The following is a 20,431-nucleotide window of genomic DNA, read 5'->3' on the forward strand; positions in this document are numbered from 1 at the left end:
TAACCTCTGATTTCTGCTTGCTCGCCCCAACCACTCCCCACGTCCCCAAGAAAGCATTTGCCCAATGTATTTGCCCCTTAGAAGGGGAAACTGAAGCCTGAAGTGACTGGGAGCCAAAAACCCCTAGCAGGCCACCCCCTCTGGCCTTTGACCTGTGCGTGCGGAAAGACCCCCTGCCACGGTCTGCAGACTCCCCAGGATTTACCTAGAAGGTTCCCATCGCGGCGCTCTGGAAGGCTCACTCTCCCACCACTGGGATTCCCGGAAAACAGGCAGTAAACTGAGGCGACTAGACCCAGCACCAGCCGCGCTCCCTTACTGAATGTATGTATTTCCACCTTGCCCGGGATGCTCGTATGGGGCACTGCGCATGCGCCCTGCCCTGACCACGCCCCCTCGATCGGCGGGAAAAGGAGGCGGGGGCGGTTAGTGCGCAGGCGAGTGCTCCGAACAGGGCCTGCCGGTGACAGCGATACAGAGCTCGACTCCGCGCCGGGCTCGGCGCGCAGGCGCGAGCTGCCCTCCTCGCTCGGAGTCGGCTTGGGAAGTGCGCACGCGCGAGAGTTTCTGGCAGAAAGCAGGCGAGCAGCGGCCAGCGCGGAGCCTTGTGGGAGGGCTTGAGGAAGTAAAATGGCGGACCTGGCGAACGAAGGTAGGGGAGGCGCCGTCGAGGTCCAGCTGGCGGCCAGCGAACGGGCGGGGGAAGGTCCAAAAGCCACAGGCCCGAGGGGTGAGCACCCCGGAGTGCGGGGGGCCTGTCTGCTTCCAGATAGTGGCGCAGTGGGTCCCGTAGCCGTGCCCCATCGCGTCCCCTCAGGCCGGGCTCACCGGCTCGGCCCATCACTCCCGGCAGCCCCGACTCTGCCGTCCTCCAGCTAGTGGGTCGGGAAGGCCGCTGGGGCCGCGGCCCTGACGCCCTTGCGCCTCGCGGACCCGGCCGAGGGCTGATAGGCATGGGAGGCGCGGCCTCATCGCCTTGGCCTCGGTTGTAAATAGATCTCTGGGCCTGGTGGTTCCAGCGCGCCACACTCCCTCCCCGCCCCCTCATTCTCCGGCACCCGGCCACCCCTCTCCCGGGCCTCGCTGTCTGACCGGCCCACCCACTAGTCCCGTGGGGTTCTCATCCTCCCCGGGCCTTCCCCATTCAGAGGACGGAGGACGCCCGGTCTGTTTGCACCTCCCGCCGCGAACTCGGCCCCCAGTTCCCGCCAGTTCCCCAGACCCTTCGTGGCGACCTGAGAGTCGCACCTAGTCTGCCAGCCTTTAGGCCGGGCCGCAGGATGTGGGCCCTGAAAGTCCTGGCTCCCCTTTGGCCCTTTTTTGCTGCAGTTCCAGAGAGAGAGAGACTGTGATCCTCTCCCCTGTTGAGCGCTGACATCCCACCTGAAGGTTTATGACAAGGTTACAGGGCCGAATCCCTAGAGAAAACACTCCATAAGCCGATGTCTGCTCACATCAACAGTGGTGTTGATACCGCTGTAGCTTCGGGACTTCCTAGGCCTATTTTTAGCTCCCCCCTCTTCTAGGTGCACAGCTACAAGCGACTTATCTCCCTGCCTGGCCCTGGTCCCCAATACCATGCTCCCAGCGATTGGAGGGTGTCCTGAGGTTTCCATAGTGAGCTGCATGAATGCATGAATTGATAATAAGTGCTCACCCTGGTGGAGCATTTGTGATGGTGCCAGGTAATGTTCAATGTCTTGATCACCCTGTGTTTTCTCCGGTAATACAAAAGCTCTATGAGGTAGGTACTGTAGCCTTATGCTCCTGGTAAAGAAACAGAGTAGTTTTTTGTACAAAGCAGGTCACACAGCCAGGAAGGAGCAGGGATGTGAGTCAATGAGGTTTGGCTTCAGAACCACCCCCTACCGTGGTCATTTTATGGCACATCCCTTTTATAAGATAAAGGAGCCTATAGAGCATTCATAAGATTTAAAGTTAGTAGAGGGACTGGACAAATTGGAATCAATATGACTTACTTTATATATTTACATCTTCGCCTCATTCAGTTTCTTGACCTCAAGACTCATCTACCCAATAGCATATTCGCCATTTCTATTTGGGTGTCTAATAGGCATATCAGACAAAATCCCCGTCTTTTCTCCAAAAACCTGTCCATGCCATCGTCTTTCCCCCATTGTAGTAAATGGCAAGTCCATTCTTTGAATCAGGCCGCAAACTTTGAAGTCACCTTGACTCCTCTCTTTCTCTTACTTGCCACAGTAAATCCTGTCTGTTCTACCTTGAAAGTATTTTAGAGGATGACCACTTCACACCAACACTGTTGCCCCTTGGGTTTTCCTTCTACCCTTACTGCTTAACCCAGAAGCCATAGTGGCCCCCTGATACCTCCCTGTCCTCTCCCACCACTCTCTCCCTGATTCTGGCTTTCTCAGTGTCCCTTGAATAATCCATTAGATCCCTCCATTATGCCTTTGGACCTGCTGCTTCCTCTTCCTGAATCACTCTTCCCTATATATTCCTATGGCCCACTCCCTCATCTGTCAGATTTTTACTCAAGGATTACTTTATTGAGACTTTCTCTGGCCACCTGTGTTAAATTGTATCCACATTCCTTGTCCCCTTTACCCTGCTTAATTTTACCCACAGCACTTAATCACCATCTGGCGTGCTAGGTTTACTTGTGTGTTCAACTCCTCTTCTACTGGAATATAAGCTCCACGAGGGCAAGGCTTTCTGTCTGTCATTATTACTGATGGAGTCACAACATCTAGAACAGTGCCTGGCAGAGTAGGTATCCAAGAAATGTCTGTCCGATGAATGAATGAATGAATGAATTCAGTGAGGACCTTCATTGGGAGATATCTTTTAGCATAAAGAGGAAATTATGGATTCCTGTTTCCCAGGGATACCATTTCTAGCATATACCTGACACATCAGTTGTCAATTATAAATTACTACATAGTTGAATGGATAAGTGTAAAATAGAGAAATGGAATGTTTTTGTGTAACGAGTGCCACACTCACCTAGTACTTTGCCTCTGGCACTAGTTCTGGCATAGATGTCCTCAGGAAATCAGCGTTCAGGGCTTTTTATGCCTCACATATTCCTGCCATCCTTTAATTAGTCATTATGTGTTTCTTGACTCCATTTCTGGATTTGGCTTGGATGTTAAACTTACCGCTGTAAACTAAGACTCCCTTGCCTATGCGTTTTGAAGCCTTAAGGACTGCCCCCATCCATGTGCTTTTCCTCTTCCTCTTTAAGCTCCAAATGCTCTCTTGGATTCTGTCTTTCTAGACAGGGATCCTAAGCTGATCCATCCTCACGCCCTCTGTCTCTCTTCTGTGGGCCATTGCCACCTCTGTGAGTCTGAGCATTGGCTAGACACCCGGTCTGGGCATCAGGATTGCCTAGGGAGTTTTTGTTTTGGGGTTTTTTAAAAAAATATATTTTATTGATTTTTTACAGAGAAGAAGGGAGGGGGATAGTTAGAAACATCGGTGAGAGAGAAACATCCATCAGCTGCCTCCTGCACACCCCCTACTGGGTATGTGTCCGCAACCAAGGTGCATGCCCTTGACTGGAATCGAACCCGGGACCCTTCAGTCCACAGGCCGATGCTCTATCCACTGAGCCAAACCAGTCAAGGTGCTTAGGGAGCTTTTTTAAAACCAGAAATGCTCAGTCCCCCACACCACACCTATTCTGATTCTGTGAGGTGTTGGGCGGGCCCTGGGCATCTATACAGTTAGAAAGCAGCCAGGGTTGAGAAACCACGGGCTTGAGTGGGACATGATAGGAGTACTGCTTATCTACAAAGAAATGTTTCCAGTGCTTTACCCATCACTATGGCCCTTGTTGCCATAGTGATGTCTTCAGGGATGCTTGACAACAGCTCCCAGAGCCCTTTCTTGGCATTCCTGTAGTCTGTGACTTGTCCAGTTGTGTTTTGGGATATTCTCTTCTTCCTGGCATTTTGCTATTGATACATCCCAAACTCTAATCATCCTAACTCTGAAGTTATTCTGCATTGTAGACTAACATCAGGCTTTGATGGCAGCATGTTGATCTTGGTAAAGTTAACGAAGAATAGGGAGAGGGGAGCAGAGTGTATTTGAGTTATAGGAAATCTTGGGTTCTAGATCCTGCATGACCATATACATTACTACATACATTGGAATTCTTACTGACTTGTGGACATGCATGATAGGAAACTGAGATGTGGTATAAAGCAGGGTTCTCAACTTTGGCCCCATTGACATTTTGGGTTGGATGATTTTTTGTGGTAGAGGCTGCCCTGTACCTTGTAGAATGTTTAGCATCATAGTGGCATCCCTGATTCTACCCACAGATGTCAGTAGCACACCCTCTCCCCTGAATCCCTGCCTCAGGGGTCGTGACAACCAAAAATGTCTTCAGACACTGCAAAATGTCCCAGGGTGGGCGGTGAGTGAACCATCAGCAGTTGAGACCCACAGTGGTTCTCAACCTTCCTAATGCTGCGACCCTTTAATACAGTTCCTCATGTTGTGGTGACTCCCCAACCAAAAAATTATTTTCGTTGCTACTTCATAACTGTAATTTTGCTGCTGTTATGAATCGTAATGTAAATATCTGATATGCAGGATGTATTTTCATTGTTCGCGACCCACAGGTTGAGAACCGCTGCCTAGAATAAGTGATGGTGAGGCACAGGCTGTGCCCTATATATTGGATTTTCTGTTTTGACTCTGCCTTTGTATTCTCTGAGTGCCTTTAGGCAAATTCTTAACCCTTTTGAGCCTCAGTTTCCTCACCAGTAAAATGGGAATGGTCATAACTATCTCATGGTTGCTGGTAGTATTCGTTAAATTAATGCATATAAATTATTTAGCACCTTTCTCAGCACACAGTAATAAACAGTCAGTAAATGGTAGCTATTTTTACTGCAGTGGGCTCATGTTGTAGACATATTTAGCTTAAGTGCTCAGCAAAGAGAGAGGGAAAAAAAATGAGAGAGATGAATCTGAGTAGTGCAGATGAATCTACCCCACTGAATGATATGACCCTGGGGTCAGCCCATGGTGGAAGCCAGCGGAAGCTGGTCCTCCTGTTTTCCGCCTTGCCTTTCACTGCTTGATCTTCTAGCATTGGGTTCTCAGCCTCAGCACTGTGGACATGCGGAACCAGATCATTCTTTGTTGGGGGGCTACCCTGTGCATTGTAGGGTATCAATTGGCTTCCCAGGCCTTGATCCACTATACGCCAGTAGGACCCTTCCCCAGTTGTGATAACCAAAAATGTTTCCAGACATTGGCCAATGTCCCCTGGCGGGATGGCACAATTACTCCCATTTGAGAACCAGTGATCTAGCCTGATCAGCTATCAGTCTAGAGATTTTCAAGGTTGGTTTGGCTTTTCTCAGTTGTTTTTATCTTACTTGTTGACTTAAAACCTAAACCCTGAGAGGATGAGTTGCAACTGAATTTTTATTAATGAGCCAGAACTCATTTGGACTCATCAGTTCACTTAATTCTCACCATCCCTTTCCCCTGCCCTAAATTTTTAGGCTAAGTGATAAACATTTAAAAATTTTTCATTAAGTTGTGATGAACTTTAACTCTGGGATTTGCCCTCAGGTCAGAGCATGCACGTTTGACTCCCGGGTGCCCCTCATGTCTGTAGCACGTGGGGCCTTGTGTTAGTAAGAGGTGTCATGCTACCTCAAAGGCTGCAAAATCATTGGGTATTAGAGCTGGTTGGGATGTGGTTTGTGCTTATAGTCCAAGGGAGTTGGAGTGAATGGAGGCAATAGGAATTTGGTAAGATTAGAATGGAGTTTGCAGAAGGGACACTCTTTGGGGTTGCCGATGGGGGCATTTTAGGTGCCAGTTGAATTCTGGGTCTAGTAAGTGAGTTCAGGCAGAGGATAGGCTGGAGTAGAGTGGGAGATGAGGGCCACTCAGGGAACAGTGGGGTGCATTTGGAGGATCTCCAGTACATTAGAAAGGCAGATGGCCAAGGTGGCTACTATTGACTTGACCAAGTCTTGGTAGCTCTCCATGGTACTTTAAGCAGTCAAGAGGCAGATGGGTTTGCAATTACATCATTATCTACTCAGGACCTAGTGGTAGTGTAGGCAGCAAGTTTCTTCATTTTATTTGAACAGGATTTCTTTTTCCCACCTGTGTGCAGTACCCTTCCTGTGGTCTCATGGAATCCTGTTTGGAGTGATTGTACATTACTACTAGGTAACAAACTATATAGCACAGGGCCTCAGAATAAAGCCCTGCATGTCCACAGCTTGCTTGGTTGTTGGCACGCTGTGCTGTTGCATAGTACTTGTTTGAATCTTAACCCTGATTGTCCATCCCACTTGTTTATTGTTTAAGGAGGTTTTGAGGAAAATAAAAACCGATGCCTGTGCTGTACTGTCATTGCTGCATTGGTCCAGGGCATCGTAGTTTTAAAAGGCTCCACAGATGTCTTATGACATGAAGCCAGGGTTGAAAACCACAGACAGAAGTTACAAGATTGCTTCAAGGGTAAGCAGACATGTTTAATTTGGCACATGTAGGTTTTTCTTTGTTTTAATTAGGAGCCAAAACTTAAGAATTCTGAGGTTTCTAGGGGGGAAAATAACCCAAGTTTCTGATTTCTCATGAAAAACAAGAACCAGGCTCCGCCTGCATACCTGCATAGTATGATTTGCCTGGTCTGAGGAGCAGCTGCTGCCCTTGAGATATACTGTCCCAGACACCACAATCCTCACTGAGTTGTTTGGGGCCTGGCCCACTTCCTCCTTTTCTGGTGCCTGCTTTTTGTTTCAACCCTTTTGTACCCCTCTTAGACACAGTGTTCTTTCTACTCAGGGTACTCTTTAATCTCAGCAGGAAGCTCTGACTGTCTGCAATTAATTTGGGATTCAATGTCCTCCAATGCTAATATTCAGAGAGCAGTATATGGCAATGGTTCTCCAAGACGGTCCAGAAGCCCCTGGAAGTGCCCAAGGCCTTACAAGTACCTTGGGCAAGTTGTTTGACTTCAGTTCCTGCATCTTTGCAGTAGGAACAATGCAAATTAAGTCTGAGGATAGTTTTGTGAAAGAGAACATATATCAGGTCATTGACTCACTGGCTTTTGCAGGTACTATCAGTTACGACTGGCTGCTACTCTTCTGATTGGGTGCCTGGATAGAGAAAAAGTTCCTTTGGGGTTATAGCTGTGTCCTCATCATTACTGACATTAGGGTTAGTAGGGGCCATCCTGTGCATTGTAGCATGTTTAGCAGTATCCCTCCCTACATTTTACCCACATGATGCCATTGGTACCCACCTACCCCAGTCATTACAAGGAGAAATATCTCCAGACAAGGAAAAATGTCTCAGATGTCCCCTCAAGGACAGAATCACCCCCATGTGAGACCCCCTGGGTTAGGGAATTCCATTGACACCCCCATACCCGAAACTATGTTCTATAATCATCTAGTTTACTAAATTTCTAATCCTGCACACATTTAAATACACAAACTGCCCAGCTGGTGTGTCTCAGTGTTTGAGCGTCATCCTATGAACCAGGAGATCACGGTTCAATTCCAGATCAGGGCACATGCCTGGGTTGTGGACTTGATCCCCAATGGGGCCGTGCAGGAGGCAGCCAATAGGATGATTCTCATCACTGATGTTTCTATCTCTCTCCCTCTCCCTTCCTCTCTGAAATAAATATACAAACTGAGTGCGGAGGAAAAAAGGAGGTAACTTACAGAAGCTGGGGGGTCACCCTGTTTGTATTGTCTGACACACCGGGAACTTACTCTGGTGTATAATGTGAGTTAGCGAGCTAAAGCAGTCTTTTTCCAAATAATTAATTTAGAACCAGGAGATCTGGCTCAACCTCAGAACAGTTGATATTTGGGTTTGAATCAATCTTTGTGATTGGGGGACCGTCCTATGCACCCTAGGATGTTGATCAATATCCCTGGTCTCCATTTAGTAGATGTCATGAGCAGTTTCTCCCCATTGTGATAACCAAAACTGTCTTCAGACATTGTCTATTGTTCCTAGGGGGAACAAAATCACCCCTGGTGAGAACTACTGGGTTGTAAGATTAAATAAAACTATCCAGGAATAAATTATTTGCCAACTAGAGTTTAGGCTCACCCTCCGGACCTTCCTTTTTCATTGTGGTCTTTTGGCATCATGGACTTCATATCCCTGTTAATGAGGAGGAACAGTGCTTTCCATGACCTTTCAGGTCCAAGGTGAGGACCTGACAGATTGTCAGAGCTGGGAAGGACCTTCAGAGATGCTCCAGGTCCAAGCCATTCATTTCATGAGAGCTAAAGCGGGGAGAGTTGGCTGGTAACAACATGCCTACTGCCAGCCATTGAGTCGATTGGTCATCCTTTCTAGTGGATCAGTACCATCAACTTAATGGGAATTTGTTCTTCTCACAAAAACTGACGCGTGGGGCACTATATTCGCTCTCACTCTCCCAAAGAAAATTTGAAATTGCAGAGATAGTAGTTACTTCATGCACATGTTTAGAAGGTAGGCCTTGTTTCTGCAGTAAGTTTAAAATACCTTGGCTAAACTAAACTCGCCTAGGTTTGCCACACAGAGTGTCCAGAATTTGTTGACCCAGAATCAATGCCTGCCCTGCATCTGTAACAACAGGGTAGGAGAGGGGAAAACAGTTCTTGAGTGTTTGGCTTTCTCCACTGAGCAAGAGCTCAGAGGATCTAAGGTTCCAGGGTCTGGGTTATTCATCATTACCATTTGGGAGATTTGGGAACACCCTGCTTGTGGAGTCTTCTTGTCAGCGGAGCAAGAGTTATTACAGCTGCCAGCAAGACATGCCTTCATAGCCTCATTTACAGTCATCTCCATCCCCACACCTAAGAGACCAACAGGCTCTGTCTTCAAAATATTCAACTCCACCCACTTTGCCCTGTCTCCAAGGCCACAAGACTAGCCTGAGCCACCGTTGTCACTGCCATTTCTCACCTGGATGACTCCTGGAGGCACCTGACTGGTCCCCTTGCATCTACTCCTGCCTCCCTGAGATCTCACCTCCCAAGATGATCTTCCCCTACATTTTACGTACAAAAATTTTCTTACACACATGAGAGGTAGAATCACGTAAGGACTACTGCCAGGGTGGATCTTTTAAAAATATAAACCACGCCCTGGCCAGGAGGTTCAGTTGAAGCATCATTCCGTGCACCAAAAGGTTGCAGGTTCAATTCCCAGTCAGGGCACAGACCTGGGTTATGGGTTCCATCCCTGGTCGGCGTGCATATGGAGGCAACTGATTGATTTAAAATACCTTGGCTAAACTAAACTCTCCTAGGTTTGCCACACAGAGTCTCCAGAATTTGTTGACCCAGAATCAATGCCTGCACTGCATCTGTAACAACAGGGTAGGAGAGGAGAAAACAGTTTTTAGTGTTTCAATGTGTTTCTCACATCAGTGTTTCTCTCTAAACTCAATAAACGTATCCTCAGGTGAAGATCATTCATATGCATATATATGTGTGTATACTATACATATATATATATTCTATATAATAAAGAGCTAATATGCTAATGGTCGTGATGCCCCCACGCTGTAACAAGGGTTCATCAGGAGGCTGCGTGCACGACAGGGCGGAGCCGCCGCGTTGCTCCAGAGATGGAGCAGAAGCAGGGAGGTGCCCGGAGGAAGCAGAACCATCCCATGGCAGGGTGGGCGGGGGTGAGAGCCCGTGGCGCCCCCCTCACCAGTCTTTCGCCACCCACCACTCGCACTCAGCGTGCCCGCTGCCCATCTGCCAGGGGAAGGAGCGCAGCGCACGTGCCACCAGGAAGCAGCGCTCGAAACTCGGCAGCAGGCGGGAGGCTTCTATGCTCTCCTCCATCACCATGCGAGGCAGAGCCTCCGCGTTGCTCCAGAGATGGGGTGGAAGCGGGGAGGCGCCCAGAGGAGTCAGGACCAGCCCAGGGCAACTCGCAGGACCGAGGGTGGGGCCAGGACTCCCAAGCTCTGTGTGGAGAGGTTAGGGTGTCAAGGTGGGGTGGCGGGCGGATGGGCGGGGCTGCGCAATTTTGTGTGCCAGGTCACGGCCAGGTCACGTGTGTGTGTTTATCAGTCGATACGGCGTGAGTATATTAGCTCTTTATTATATAGGATACATTCTCTCTCTCTCTCTCTCTCTCTCTCTCTCTCTCTCTCTCTCTCTCTCGGCCCAGTGCATGAAATTTGTTCACTGTCGGGGGGTGGGTCCCCTCAGCCCAGATTGTGAGAGGACACAAGTCGGGCCGAGGGATACAGTCGGGCCGGGGAGGGATGTGGGAGTTTGGCTAGCCAGGGAGGAACTGTGGGAGGGCTCCAGGGCGTGTCTGGCCCTTCTCACTCAGTCCCAATCGGCCAGACCCCAGCAGCAAGCTAGTCTACCGGTTGGAGCGTCTGCCCCCTGGTGGTCAGTGCACATCATAGCAACTGGTCGACCGGTAGACTCTCTGCCCCCTGGTGGTCAGTGTACATCATAGCGAGCAGTTGAGCAGCCTTAGCATATCATTAGCATATTACGTGTTGATTGGTTGAATGGCCGACCGGAAAACTGGACACTTAGCATATTAGGCTTTTTTATTATATAGGATACACACACTCACACACCAGATTCTGTCACTCTCCTGCTTGGAGTCCATCAGCCTCCCTTTAGACTAGAGAGATCCAGACTCCTCATCACAGTACCCCCTCAAAACCTCACCTCCCACCTTTCCCTGTGGAAACTCTCAGTCATGTTGACCTCCAGGTTCTTTCTGTCCTTAGGACTTTCATACTTGGGGTTCCCTCTGCTCAGTATATTTGGCCTTCACCTCTTTATTGTCTGAGATTCGGATGATACCTCAGAGAGTCCTTTCCCACCCACTCACCCTATACCCTTCTACCCAGTCATTCTTTCCAACCCCCTGCTTTATCTTTCTTATAGCACTGTCTCCAGAATTATTTCATTATCTCTCACACCTTTGGGTACTTGTTTTCTGTTGCCATTAGAGAGCTGTGACCATGCTCAGCATGGTGCCTGGCATGTAACAGGTGCTCATATATCATGCATCTGGGAACAAGACTTGGCTAATTGGCCCTCCATCAGGCCAGATCAATGAGATCTCAGCCTCAGAAGGACTTGAGGGGTTTGAACTACTAAGCATTTGTGTTGAGGTGCCCAGCATCCATGCAGCTCTCAGAAGGGACTAAGCCAGTGATGGCGAACCTTTTGAGCTCGGCGTGTTAGCATTTTGAAAAACCCTAACTTAACTCTGGTGCCGTGTCACATATAGAAATTTTTTGATGTTTGCAACCATAGTAAAACAAAGACTTATATTTTTGATACTTATTTTATATATTTAAATGCATTTAACAAAGAAAAATCAACCAAAAAAATGAGTTCGCGTGTCACTTCTGACACGCATGTCATAGGTTTGCCATCACTGGACTAAACCCTCCTTCAAACGTGAGTGTATCATTGTTGAGGGCCCGAGAGCCCATGCTTTAGGGTGGCATCAAAGTATTTGCAGTCGTCTATGTATAATTATGGCGGTAATAATGCCAACGTGGAATTCATATTCTGTGCCAGCCACTTTCCAGTCACTTTATACGCATTTCATTTAATCTTTCCCAAAACTGCCTGGGGTGTAGGTACCATCCCTGTTGGACAAAGGACAGTATACAAAGAAAGTGAGTTAACTTGCCCAGCCACAAATGGTTGAGGCCAGTTGGAATGCACACAAAAACCAGAGCCCTCATTCCCGAATGTTAGCCGTTTGGGTCTGCAACCTCAGCAGAAGTTCTGTAGTCCTTAGATTTCCTTCCTGTGAGGGGATTTCTGTTGTCTTTACTGGAACTTTTCTCCAGTCTTCAGCCACTTTTACTTCACCTCAGCTGCACTGGATGTCACCCTATCTAGTGACAGAACAGAGAGGTGCTGTCAACGCTGGATCCCTGAATTTATCAGAAGTTTTAGGTGAAGTTCCTGACTTTGTATGACTTATTTAATAGGTTTGTGGGGTTTTTCTTGAAGTCAAGCCACAGAGGTGCCTAAAGTAACAAGGTCTTCCCTCAGCATCTTAGTCTGGGTGGGTGGGGCAGAAGTAGAGGGTTTGGCTACAGCGCTGATAAGTAGAAGAAGGCAGACTGCTGCTTAGCCCAAGGTGTGGTTCGGGACATGTGAGGTATCTAGCTCCCTCGGAGAGTCAGGCTTAGGGTTCTGATCCCACCTTTGCCACTTACCAGCTTTGAGACTTCAGGCAAGGCACTTGTATGCCCAAGGCTTCTCGGTTTTTGTTTCATGATTTGAAAATCAGAGATGATAATACATACGCCACGGGGTTGTGATGACATTCAATGAAACTGAGTGTATAAAGTACTTGCCACTGGGTCTAGTAAAGGCCATTCAACAATTATTAGTTGCTTGTTCCTCCTTACCACTGTTAGAAATATAGGAGTCTGGCAGTAAGATGAGAGCAATAAAAAATGTTCTTGATTTTAATAGTTGAGGGTAATGCTCCAAAGAACATTTCTGGGGTGGCAGGGGGGATGCATAAAATAAAAGCCAGCATTATCTCCCTAAAACTGTGCCCCCTATGACCTCCATTAGATCAGTTGAGAGTGGCCTGAGGAGAAATATATTTGAGTACCCAAAAAAGAATTCAGGGGCCCACTACCATCCAGTAGCAGGGCTGAGCGGTCACTGAGCGTGTGGCACACTAGAGAGAGGCATCACCCAGCAACAGCATGACAGATCAGTGTCATTCTTCACCAAAGAATTAGTTTGTGAACAGAGCCGACACAAGTGACGAGTTCTCCTTTATGTTGCTGCACAGAACTGTTTATAATAATTCCTGAGAAAAGAAATGACTTGAAGGGCTATGATGGTGTCACAGGATTAAAGTAGTTGCCACGTATTAATAATTATTTGTGTTGGCAAGATGCTTTCCATATTTTTTGCACAGATAAGATTAAGACACATCAGCCCAGGATTAAAGCTCATTTTAAACAAGTACCTTGCTGACATTTTAGACAGGAATTCCAAGTGGCTTTCCAGAAGGGGGCTGTTTCCTGGCAGGTGTTCAAGTCATCATTTAGGAGGGGAATAAACAGAACAGGAAAGATAATCCAGATTCCCTTCTCTGTGTGTTTTCCTAGATCTGCATATTTTCTTCTATTTAGTTTAACAGAGATCCTCAAAGACAAAGGTTGGAGGCAGCCACTGGGGGGTGCCAAAGCTTGTCACAGGACAGTCTGCCTTTGGTAATTTGTGTATGCTAACACAGCGTGAAGAAGGAAAATTTATGTGGAAGGGAGGAGTGAAGAGAATGTGTGTTTTCAGCTTGGAATCTGAATGTGTTATGCAAAGCATTTCATAGTTAAACATTTGACCAATGAAGACCATGCAATTTGTTTCACCACTAAGTGTGCATCTTGGGATGTGTATTCATTCTTTCCTTGAAGATTCAGTGGATTAGCTGTTGTCTAAGTGCACACTTGTCACATTATTTGTTGAAAGCATTGGGCCCACCCCAAAACTCATCACTTGCTCTCTAGTTTCTTTTATTTGATTTCAGAAAGGAAAGGAAAGGAAAGGGAGAGAGAGATAGAAGCATCAGTGATGAGAGAGAATCATTGATCAGCTGCCTCCTACAAGCCCCCACTGGGGATCGAGCCCACAACACGGGCATTTACCGTGACTGGGAATGGAACCATGACCTCCTGGTTCATAGGTTGACACTCAACCACCGAACCATGCCAGCCAGGCTCCTTCTAGTTTCTTTTGTACTCCTCTATAAATGTTTATACAGAATGTTAACTGACAGCTGCTTTATTCCTAATGTTATTTCCCAAAAGAAAAGTGTGTCTATTTCTTCACTTGAAGGCCCGCCTAAGCAGAAAAGATGGGAGAAAGCAAACTGGGGTCGTGACTTCTCCCTTTTGCACTTGTGCATAGGTAGCAGTATAGCTCAGCTGTGTGGGCTTCAGAGTCAGGTCCACCTGGGTTGGAGACCCGTTCCCACCTTGAAGGAGTCACTGAGCCCCTCTGAGTCTCCATTTCCTGTTCTATAAAATAAGGACATTGGAATGACCTACTTCCTAAGGTGGTTGTGAAGATTCAGGATAATGCTTCAGATAAAGCACCCTGCCTAGCCCATAAATACTGGGAGCTAAATAACTGTGACATGTATGAAATCATCCTGGGGTTTTAGGAAACCCCATTTGGGAATGTCCTTGCTCTGAATAACTTGGCAAAGGCTGAGGAAAGTCTAAAGATGGGATTCCCAAGACCTCTGTTACCTTGGAGGTTGGAAAACACTATTCTACCCAGAGCCACCTTTGGGGTCCAAGTGAAATCCTGGCTCTCCATTCCTTGCTTGTAGCAAAGACTCTGCCTCCTTTCCTCAGCCACCCTTTCCTTTGGGGTTCTTCCTTCTTAGACTGGCTTTGGGGCATTGCCCCTCTTCATCCACCTTCCTTGCTGCCTCTGAAATATACACATAACTCCTTTAATCTTAAGGGTTTTCCAGCGATCAATCTCTGAGCAATGAAGACACAGATAAAACCCTTGAATCCAGTCCCTGGCCTACTATTAGGGGTGATATTAGGAAGCCCACTATTTTAATTCTCTCAAGTGTGGGGCTGTTTAAAACTTTTCTCCTCCTCCCTAGCTGGTTTGGCTCAGTGGATAGAGCGTCAGCCTGTGGACTGAAAGGTCCCAGGGTCAGTTCCAGTCAAGGGCACATGGCTGGGATGCGGGCTCAATCCCCAGTAGGGGGTGTGCAGGAGGCAGCCAATCAGTGATTCTCATCATTGATGTTTCTATCTCTCTCTCCCTCTCCCTTCCTCTCTCAAATCAATAAAAATATATATTTTTTATTTTTTTAATGTATTTTATTGATCTTTTTACAGAGAGGAAGGGAGAGGGATAGAGAGTTAGAAACATCGATGAGAGAGAAACATCAATCAGCTGCCTCCTGCACACTCCCTACTGGACATGTGCCTGCAACCAAGGTACATGCCCTTGACTGGAATTGAACCTGGGACCCTTGAGTCCACAGGATGACGCTCTATCCACTGAGCCAAACCGGTTAGGGCAAAATATATTTATAAAAAAAAAAACATTCTCCTCCTGTTGACCCTCCTTACCCACTATTAGAGGAGGTAGTTTATGAGCCCTCTCCCTGACAAAGACATTGTAAACTAAAATTATGGACCTGACTTTTGGGGTGGGACTTTTAGTGCTTTCCACTCTTGCACCTAAGCCATCTGAGGACTTTCTCTAGGTTCCTGGGCCCCAGTAGTTTCTGCTTTAGGAGAAGGACAACGTCCTTGGAAACCTTCCCGCCCAGAAACCTACTTCCCTGTAGGCTCCTTGAGTGAGGAGGGAGTCTGCATCTCAGGGATCCCCACCATCATTCAAGCCACCTTTGGCTCATTTCCTGAAGAAAGGAACTGCCTCACATCAAAATTTACAACTAAAATACAGAACAACCATCATTCAGAACCACCTGAAATCTAGCTGAGCCACTGGGCTCTACAGGACACCTACTTTACACAAGGTGACTCTACCAAGTCCCAGAGTCATAGCAGATCTACCTAATACATAGAAACAAACACAGGGAAGCAGCCAGAATGCAGAGACAAACATGTCACAAATGAAAGGACAGGAGAAATGTTTAGAAAAATAACTAAATTAAATGGAAGCAAGGAAACTACCAATGGTTATAAGGATACTCAAGAAACTTAATGAGAACTTCAAGAAACGTAGTGAGAATTTAAGGAACTTTGTGAGAACATCAACATAAAAAAGGGTCAGTCGGAAATGAAATATACACTGACTGAAATAAAGAATAATTTACAGGGATCAACAGTAGAGGATGCCAAGAATCAAATCAAGAATTTGGAATATAAGGAAGCAAAAAACACCCAATCAGAACAGAAAAAGAAAACAAAAATATGAAGATAGTATAAGGAGCCTCTGGGACAACGTTAAGCAAACCAACATTTGCATCATGGGCATTCGAGAAGGAAATCAAAAACCTATTTGAAAAAAAGTGACCAAAAAAAACTTCCCTTACCTGGTGAAAGAAATAGCCATACAAGTCCAGGAAGCACAGAGTTCCAAGCAAGATGAACCCAAAGAGGCCCACACCAAGATACATCATTTTAAAAATGCCAAAGGTTAAAGGCAGAGACTCTTAAAAGCAGCAAGAGAAAAGCAGTTAGTTACAAGGGAGCTCCCATAAGACTATCAGCTGATTTTTCAATAGAAACTTAGCAGGCCAGAAGGCAGTGACAAGAAATATTCAAAGTGATTAAATGCAAGGATCTACAACCAAAATTACCCAGAAAAGCTATCATTTAGAATTAAAGGTCAGATAAAGAGTTTCCCAGACAAGGAAAAGCTAAAGGAGTTCACCACCACCAAACCAGTATTAGATGAAATGTCAAAGGGTCTTCTTTAAGAAGAAGAACAAATAAAAGATACGCATATCTATCAACAATTGAATCTAAAAATCAAAATTAAATGAGCAAGGAATCTAATGAACAAAATAAACTGATAAATAAAATAGAACCGAGTCATAGAAATGTGGAACAAAACAGACTGAAAAATCTCAGAGGGAAGGGATGGGGAACCAGAAGAGATTAACCAAAGAACCTATATATGCATTACGTTATGGACACAGACAATAGGGTAGTGAAGGCCTAGGGTGGGCAAGAACTGGGTAGAAAGGGGCGGGGGAGGGAGGGCAAGACCTGTAATATTCTCAACAATAAAGGTGTATTTTAAAAAAAAAAAAGGAACTGCCTGAGTGTGATTGGTGCTTACCTTCCAGGAACTATGCTCAAACGTGTCATGTGAATGTGCAGACCTCAGATCTAGCGAAGGAAGAGTGTGCCTTTTACTTCTATCGCCCTGGGATTCAGTGGTCTGTTTTCCCAACTGTCCTTAAGGGTCTGAAGTCTGTCTACTGGTGCCACCTTAACCTTCAGGTATATCCAGTGCTCCTTGCTCTCTGCTGCCTCATTTCTCCCTGCTCCAGGTTACCTGGTTAAATGCTGTTCGTCCTTCCACTTAAATGGCACTTTCTCCAAGAAGCTCTCCCCAATTCACTCCCTTTTTTGCAGGCTCACCACCTTGAGTGCTCACCACAAGCTCTGTGCTGTAAGTCCCTTCTATGCATCCTGTGTCATAACATTCAACTAAGTCTGACATCATGTTCTGGGAGGCAGGGGACATGTCTCTGTGTCACCATCACACTTTGGAAGCCAATATGATGCCTGGCGCACAAGTGGGTACTTGGGTGTGTGGAATTGTTGAAGGTTGTAGTTGCCAATGAATGTTATGATTGAATCTGTGAACATAGCAAGTGGTGTAGCTGGGGAAGTGGGTCCCAGGCTGGAATGACTGGGCGAAGCACCCTGACAGTCATAGTCATGTCAGCAATGCCTCTGGAAGCAGGGCCCTGAGAGCCGAAATTGGCATCTTTCTGTGCCTGGACTTAAACTATCCGTGCCCATCACAGGGACTGCAAAGACTAGATTCAATACACAGACCCTGCCCTTGGAGATCAGAACTGGGCTGAACCATTTTGCATCTGAACTTCACAGTTAGATGGAGGATGACAGAGGACAGAGGGAAAGCTGGTGCTGTGTGCCAGGATGTCATCAGGGGCTCGCTCCTTACAGCTTCTGGCCAATGAGACCCGCTCTCTCCACACAGTTTGCCTAGGCCTGAACTTTGCTTCACTGGGTTGTGATCGTTATCTGGGATCACAGTTGGGCTTGAGCTGGTGGATAGCTGAGGAAGGTCACTTGGAAAAGGATGCAGGAGGCATTTGAATTGAGCAGTAGCTATCTTGGACTTGTCATGTAGCACTTAGAAAGCTGCTGTGAGGCCGAAGTACCAGACACATCCCAGACAGTAGAGCCTTTGCCACCCAGAGGTGGGGCTATTGTTTGAGGTGACTTGGGGGCTCTGAATCCCATCCCACTGCACACACTAGCATGTGCCATAGTCACCCATGGAACACAGTTCTCAAGCCTTGTCTGAAGGTGTTCTAGGAAGGGAGGCTTCCCTGGTCAAACAACTTTGGGCAATATTTGGTTAAACAGATTTCTTTACTGTTTTCTTTCTCTTTTTTGTTACTCCTCACCCGAGGATATTTTTTCCATTGATTTCTTTTTTAAAGAAAGTGGAAGGAAGAGAGGGAGGGAGAGAGACATCAGTGTGAGAGAGACATTGATTGGTTGCCTCCTACATGGCGCCTAGCTGGGGATCAAACCTGCAACCCAAATGCATGCCCTTGACCAGGAATCGAACCTGTGCCCGGGCCAAAGCTCTAACCATTGTGCACACTAGCCAGGGCATTGTTGGTTTTCTTTTTTTTATTAATTTTTTATTTTTATTCATTTCCAAGAGGATTGAGCCTACAACCAAGTCATGTACCCTTGACCAGAATCTAACCTGGTACCCTTCAGTTCACAGGCCGATCGATGTTCTAGCCACTGAGCCAAACCAGCTAGGGATTTTTTTTTTTTTCCTCACCCGAAGATATTTCTCCATTGATTTTTAGTGAGAGTGGAAAAGAGAAGGAAAGATAGAGAGAAATATCAATGTGAGAGAAACACATCGATTGGTTGCCTCCTGCATGAGGGCCCAGGCCTGGCAGGACCCTACAACCAAGATACAAGATAGATGCCCTTGACTGGAATAGAGCCCTGGACCCTTCAGTCCGAAGGCTGATGCTCTATTCCCTGAGCCAAACCGGCTAGGGTAGTGGTCGGCAAACTGCGGCTCACGAGCCACATGCGGCTCTTCGGCCCCTTGAGTGTGGCTCTTCCACAAAATACCACATGTGGCCACGCATGTACAGTGCGATTGAAACTTCGTGGCCCATGCTCAGAAGTCGGTATTTTGTGGAAGAGCCACACTCAAGGGGCCAAAGAGCCGCATGTGACTCGCGAGCCGCAGTTTGCCAACCACGGGGCTAGGGCCACCCTTTATTTTCTTAACCCTTCCTGTGCTGATGTGTCAAGCTAATGCTCCGGCTGAGCTGCTTTTTTACAAACTAATTTCCTCAGGGAGCATCTCACAGAACAAAAACACCTGATTGGCAGAATCTGAATTGAATCATCTGCATGTGATTAACATTGTAATATCTTAGGTCTTTGTGGTGGCCTGGGTCTCTAGAAATTTCTGCTGTCGGGGCTAGGAGTTCAAGCAGATCATAGAAGCCTCATTGCTTGACAACCAGAAACTGTTTGGTGATGGGGGACAGTTTTTAAAAACCATCTGTGACTACTCTGATAAGTGCAGAACCATCCTACTTGGAAGGGGTGCATATCGTTATTTTGTACTATCAGTACTAATTTGCAATTTATGGACTTCCGGTCTTATTGGAGCTGAGTGGAAATGAAATATGTGTAACTCTGATGCTTTGTTTGGTGGAGAGCTGACTGGCTAAAGTTCATTGTTACGTTTTAGTACAGTGGTTGTGTTTGTCATGACTGCCAAACCTACCCTCAGTGGGGGGTCCCAGTGGGACCCCAGGTGGGCTGTCAAAGCACTTGCCGCTTCCCCAGTCGTAGCCATGGGGACAATGAAGGACATTTCATTTACTCTCTAACTGCTTAGTGAGCATATATTTCATGTGTGGCTCTAAAGATATTGATGTGAACACAACAAAGGCCTCACTTATGTGGAGTTTATATTCCTGGGGTAGATGCTGCCAGTGAGCAGATAAATAACCCACTGCAAGCTCCGGGCCTTGTATACAAACACACTCCTCCCTTTAAATTGGGTGTTTTACCCTAAAGTTTTCTGCCCCCAGCTTGTTCCCATTTTTCCCGTGATGCCTTGCATGGAATAAGGGTTTAATAGATATTTGTGATTACATAGCAGCTAGTGTTATGCACATGAAGAAGTACAGAGGGAGTTTAGTTCGAACATTTATTGAATGATCTTATATGATGTACATTGGGTGGCAGGCTGGGGATGCAGAGCTGTTTTGGATGCTGTGTCAGTAGTCTCCCAGTGTCCTTGACAAGTAGCCTAGGTAGGATCAATGCAGGATATAAACCAGAGCATGCTTTGGGAGCACAGTTCAAACTAGGGGCTTCCTGAAGGAGATGGTATCTATACATGAATGAGTGTTGAGTAAGGGAAGAGAAAGTGAGAATAGTGTTCTAGGTGGAGGGACTAAATCAGGCAGAAGTCCAGAAGTGTGACAGAAGCATGGGGTGTACAAGGGACAGTGCCACAGTAATGTCAGGTGGGGATGGCCTGTGTGAAGGAGCTCCAACCCTAGTCTGGGAGGGCACTGCAGAGTTTTAAGCATGTGTTTCACACCATGGTTCTGGCTGCTCTGCAAAAGCCGGACTTAAGGAGGTAAAAATAGAGACAACAAAGGTCTGAACTGAGATGGTGGTGGCAAGGGTGGATCTGTTTGAATC

At 46.8% G+C, this 20,431-nt stretch overlaps 1 protein-coding gene across 8 annotated transcripts in view; it reads left to right on the forward strand.

Moving 5' to 3' along the window:
* The first annotated feature begins 393 nt into the window (after positions 1-393).
* Positions 394-20,431, forward strand: part of RANBP3 (RAN binding protein 3) — a 60,575-nt gene continuing 40,537 nt past the window's right edge. For all 8 annotated transcript variants that reach the window (XM_081092491.1, XM_081092490.1, XM_081092492.1 and 5 more), the window contains exon 1: positions 394-652. In XM_081092491.1, coding sequence (XP_080948617.1) covers positions 631-652 — 22 coding nt within the window. In that variant the 5' untranslated portion in view covers positions 394-630. The remainder of the gene's footprint in view (positions 653-20,431) is intronic.

This window comes from Myotis nattereri, assembly GCF_964212035.1.
Source record: "Myotis nattereri genome assembly, chromosome: 5".
In the NCBI taxonomy this organism is placed as follows: domain Eukaryota; kingdom Metazoa; phylum Chordata; class Mammalia; order Chiroptera; family Vespertilionidae; genus Myotis; species Myotis nattereri.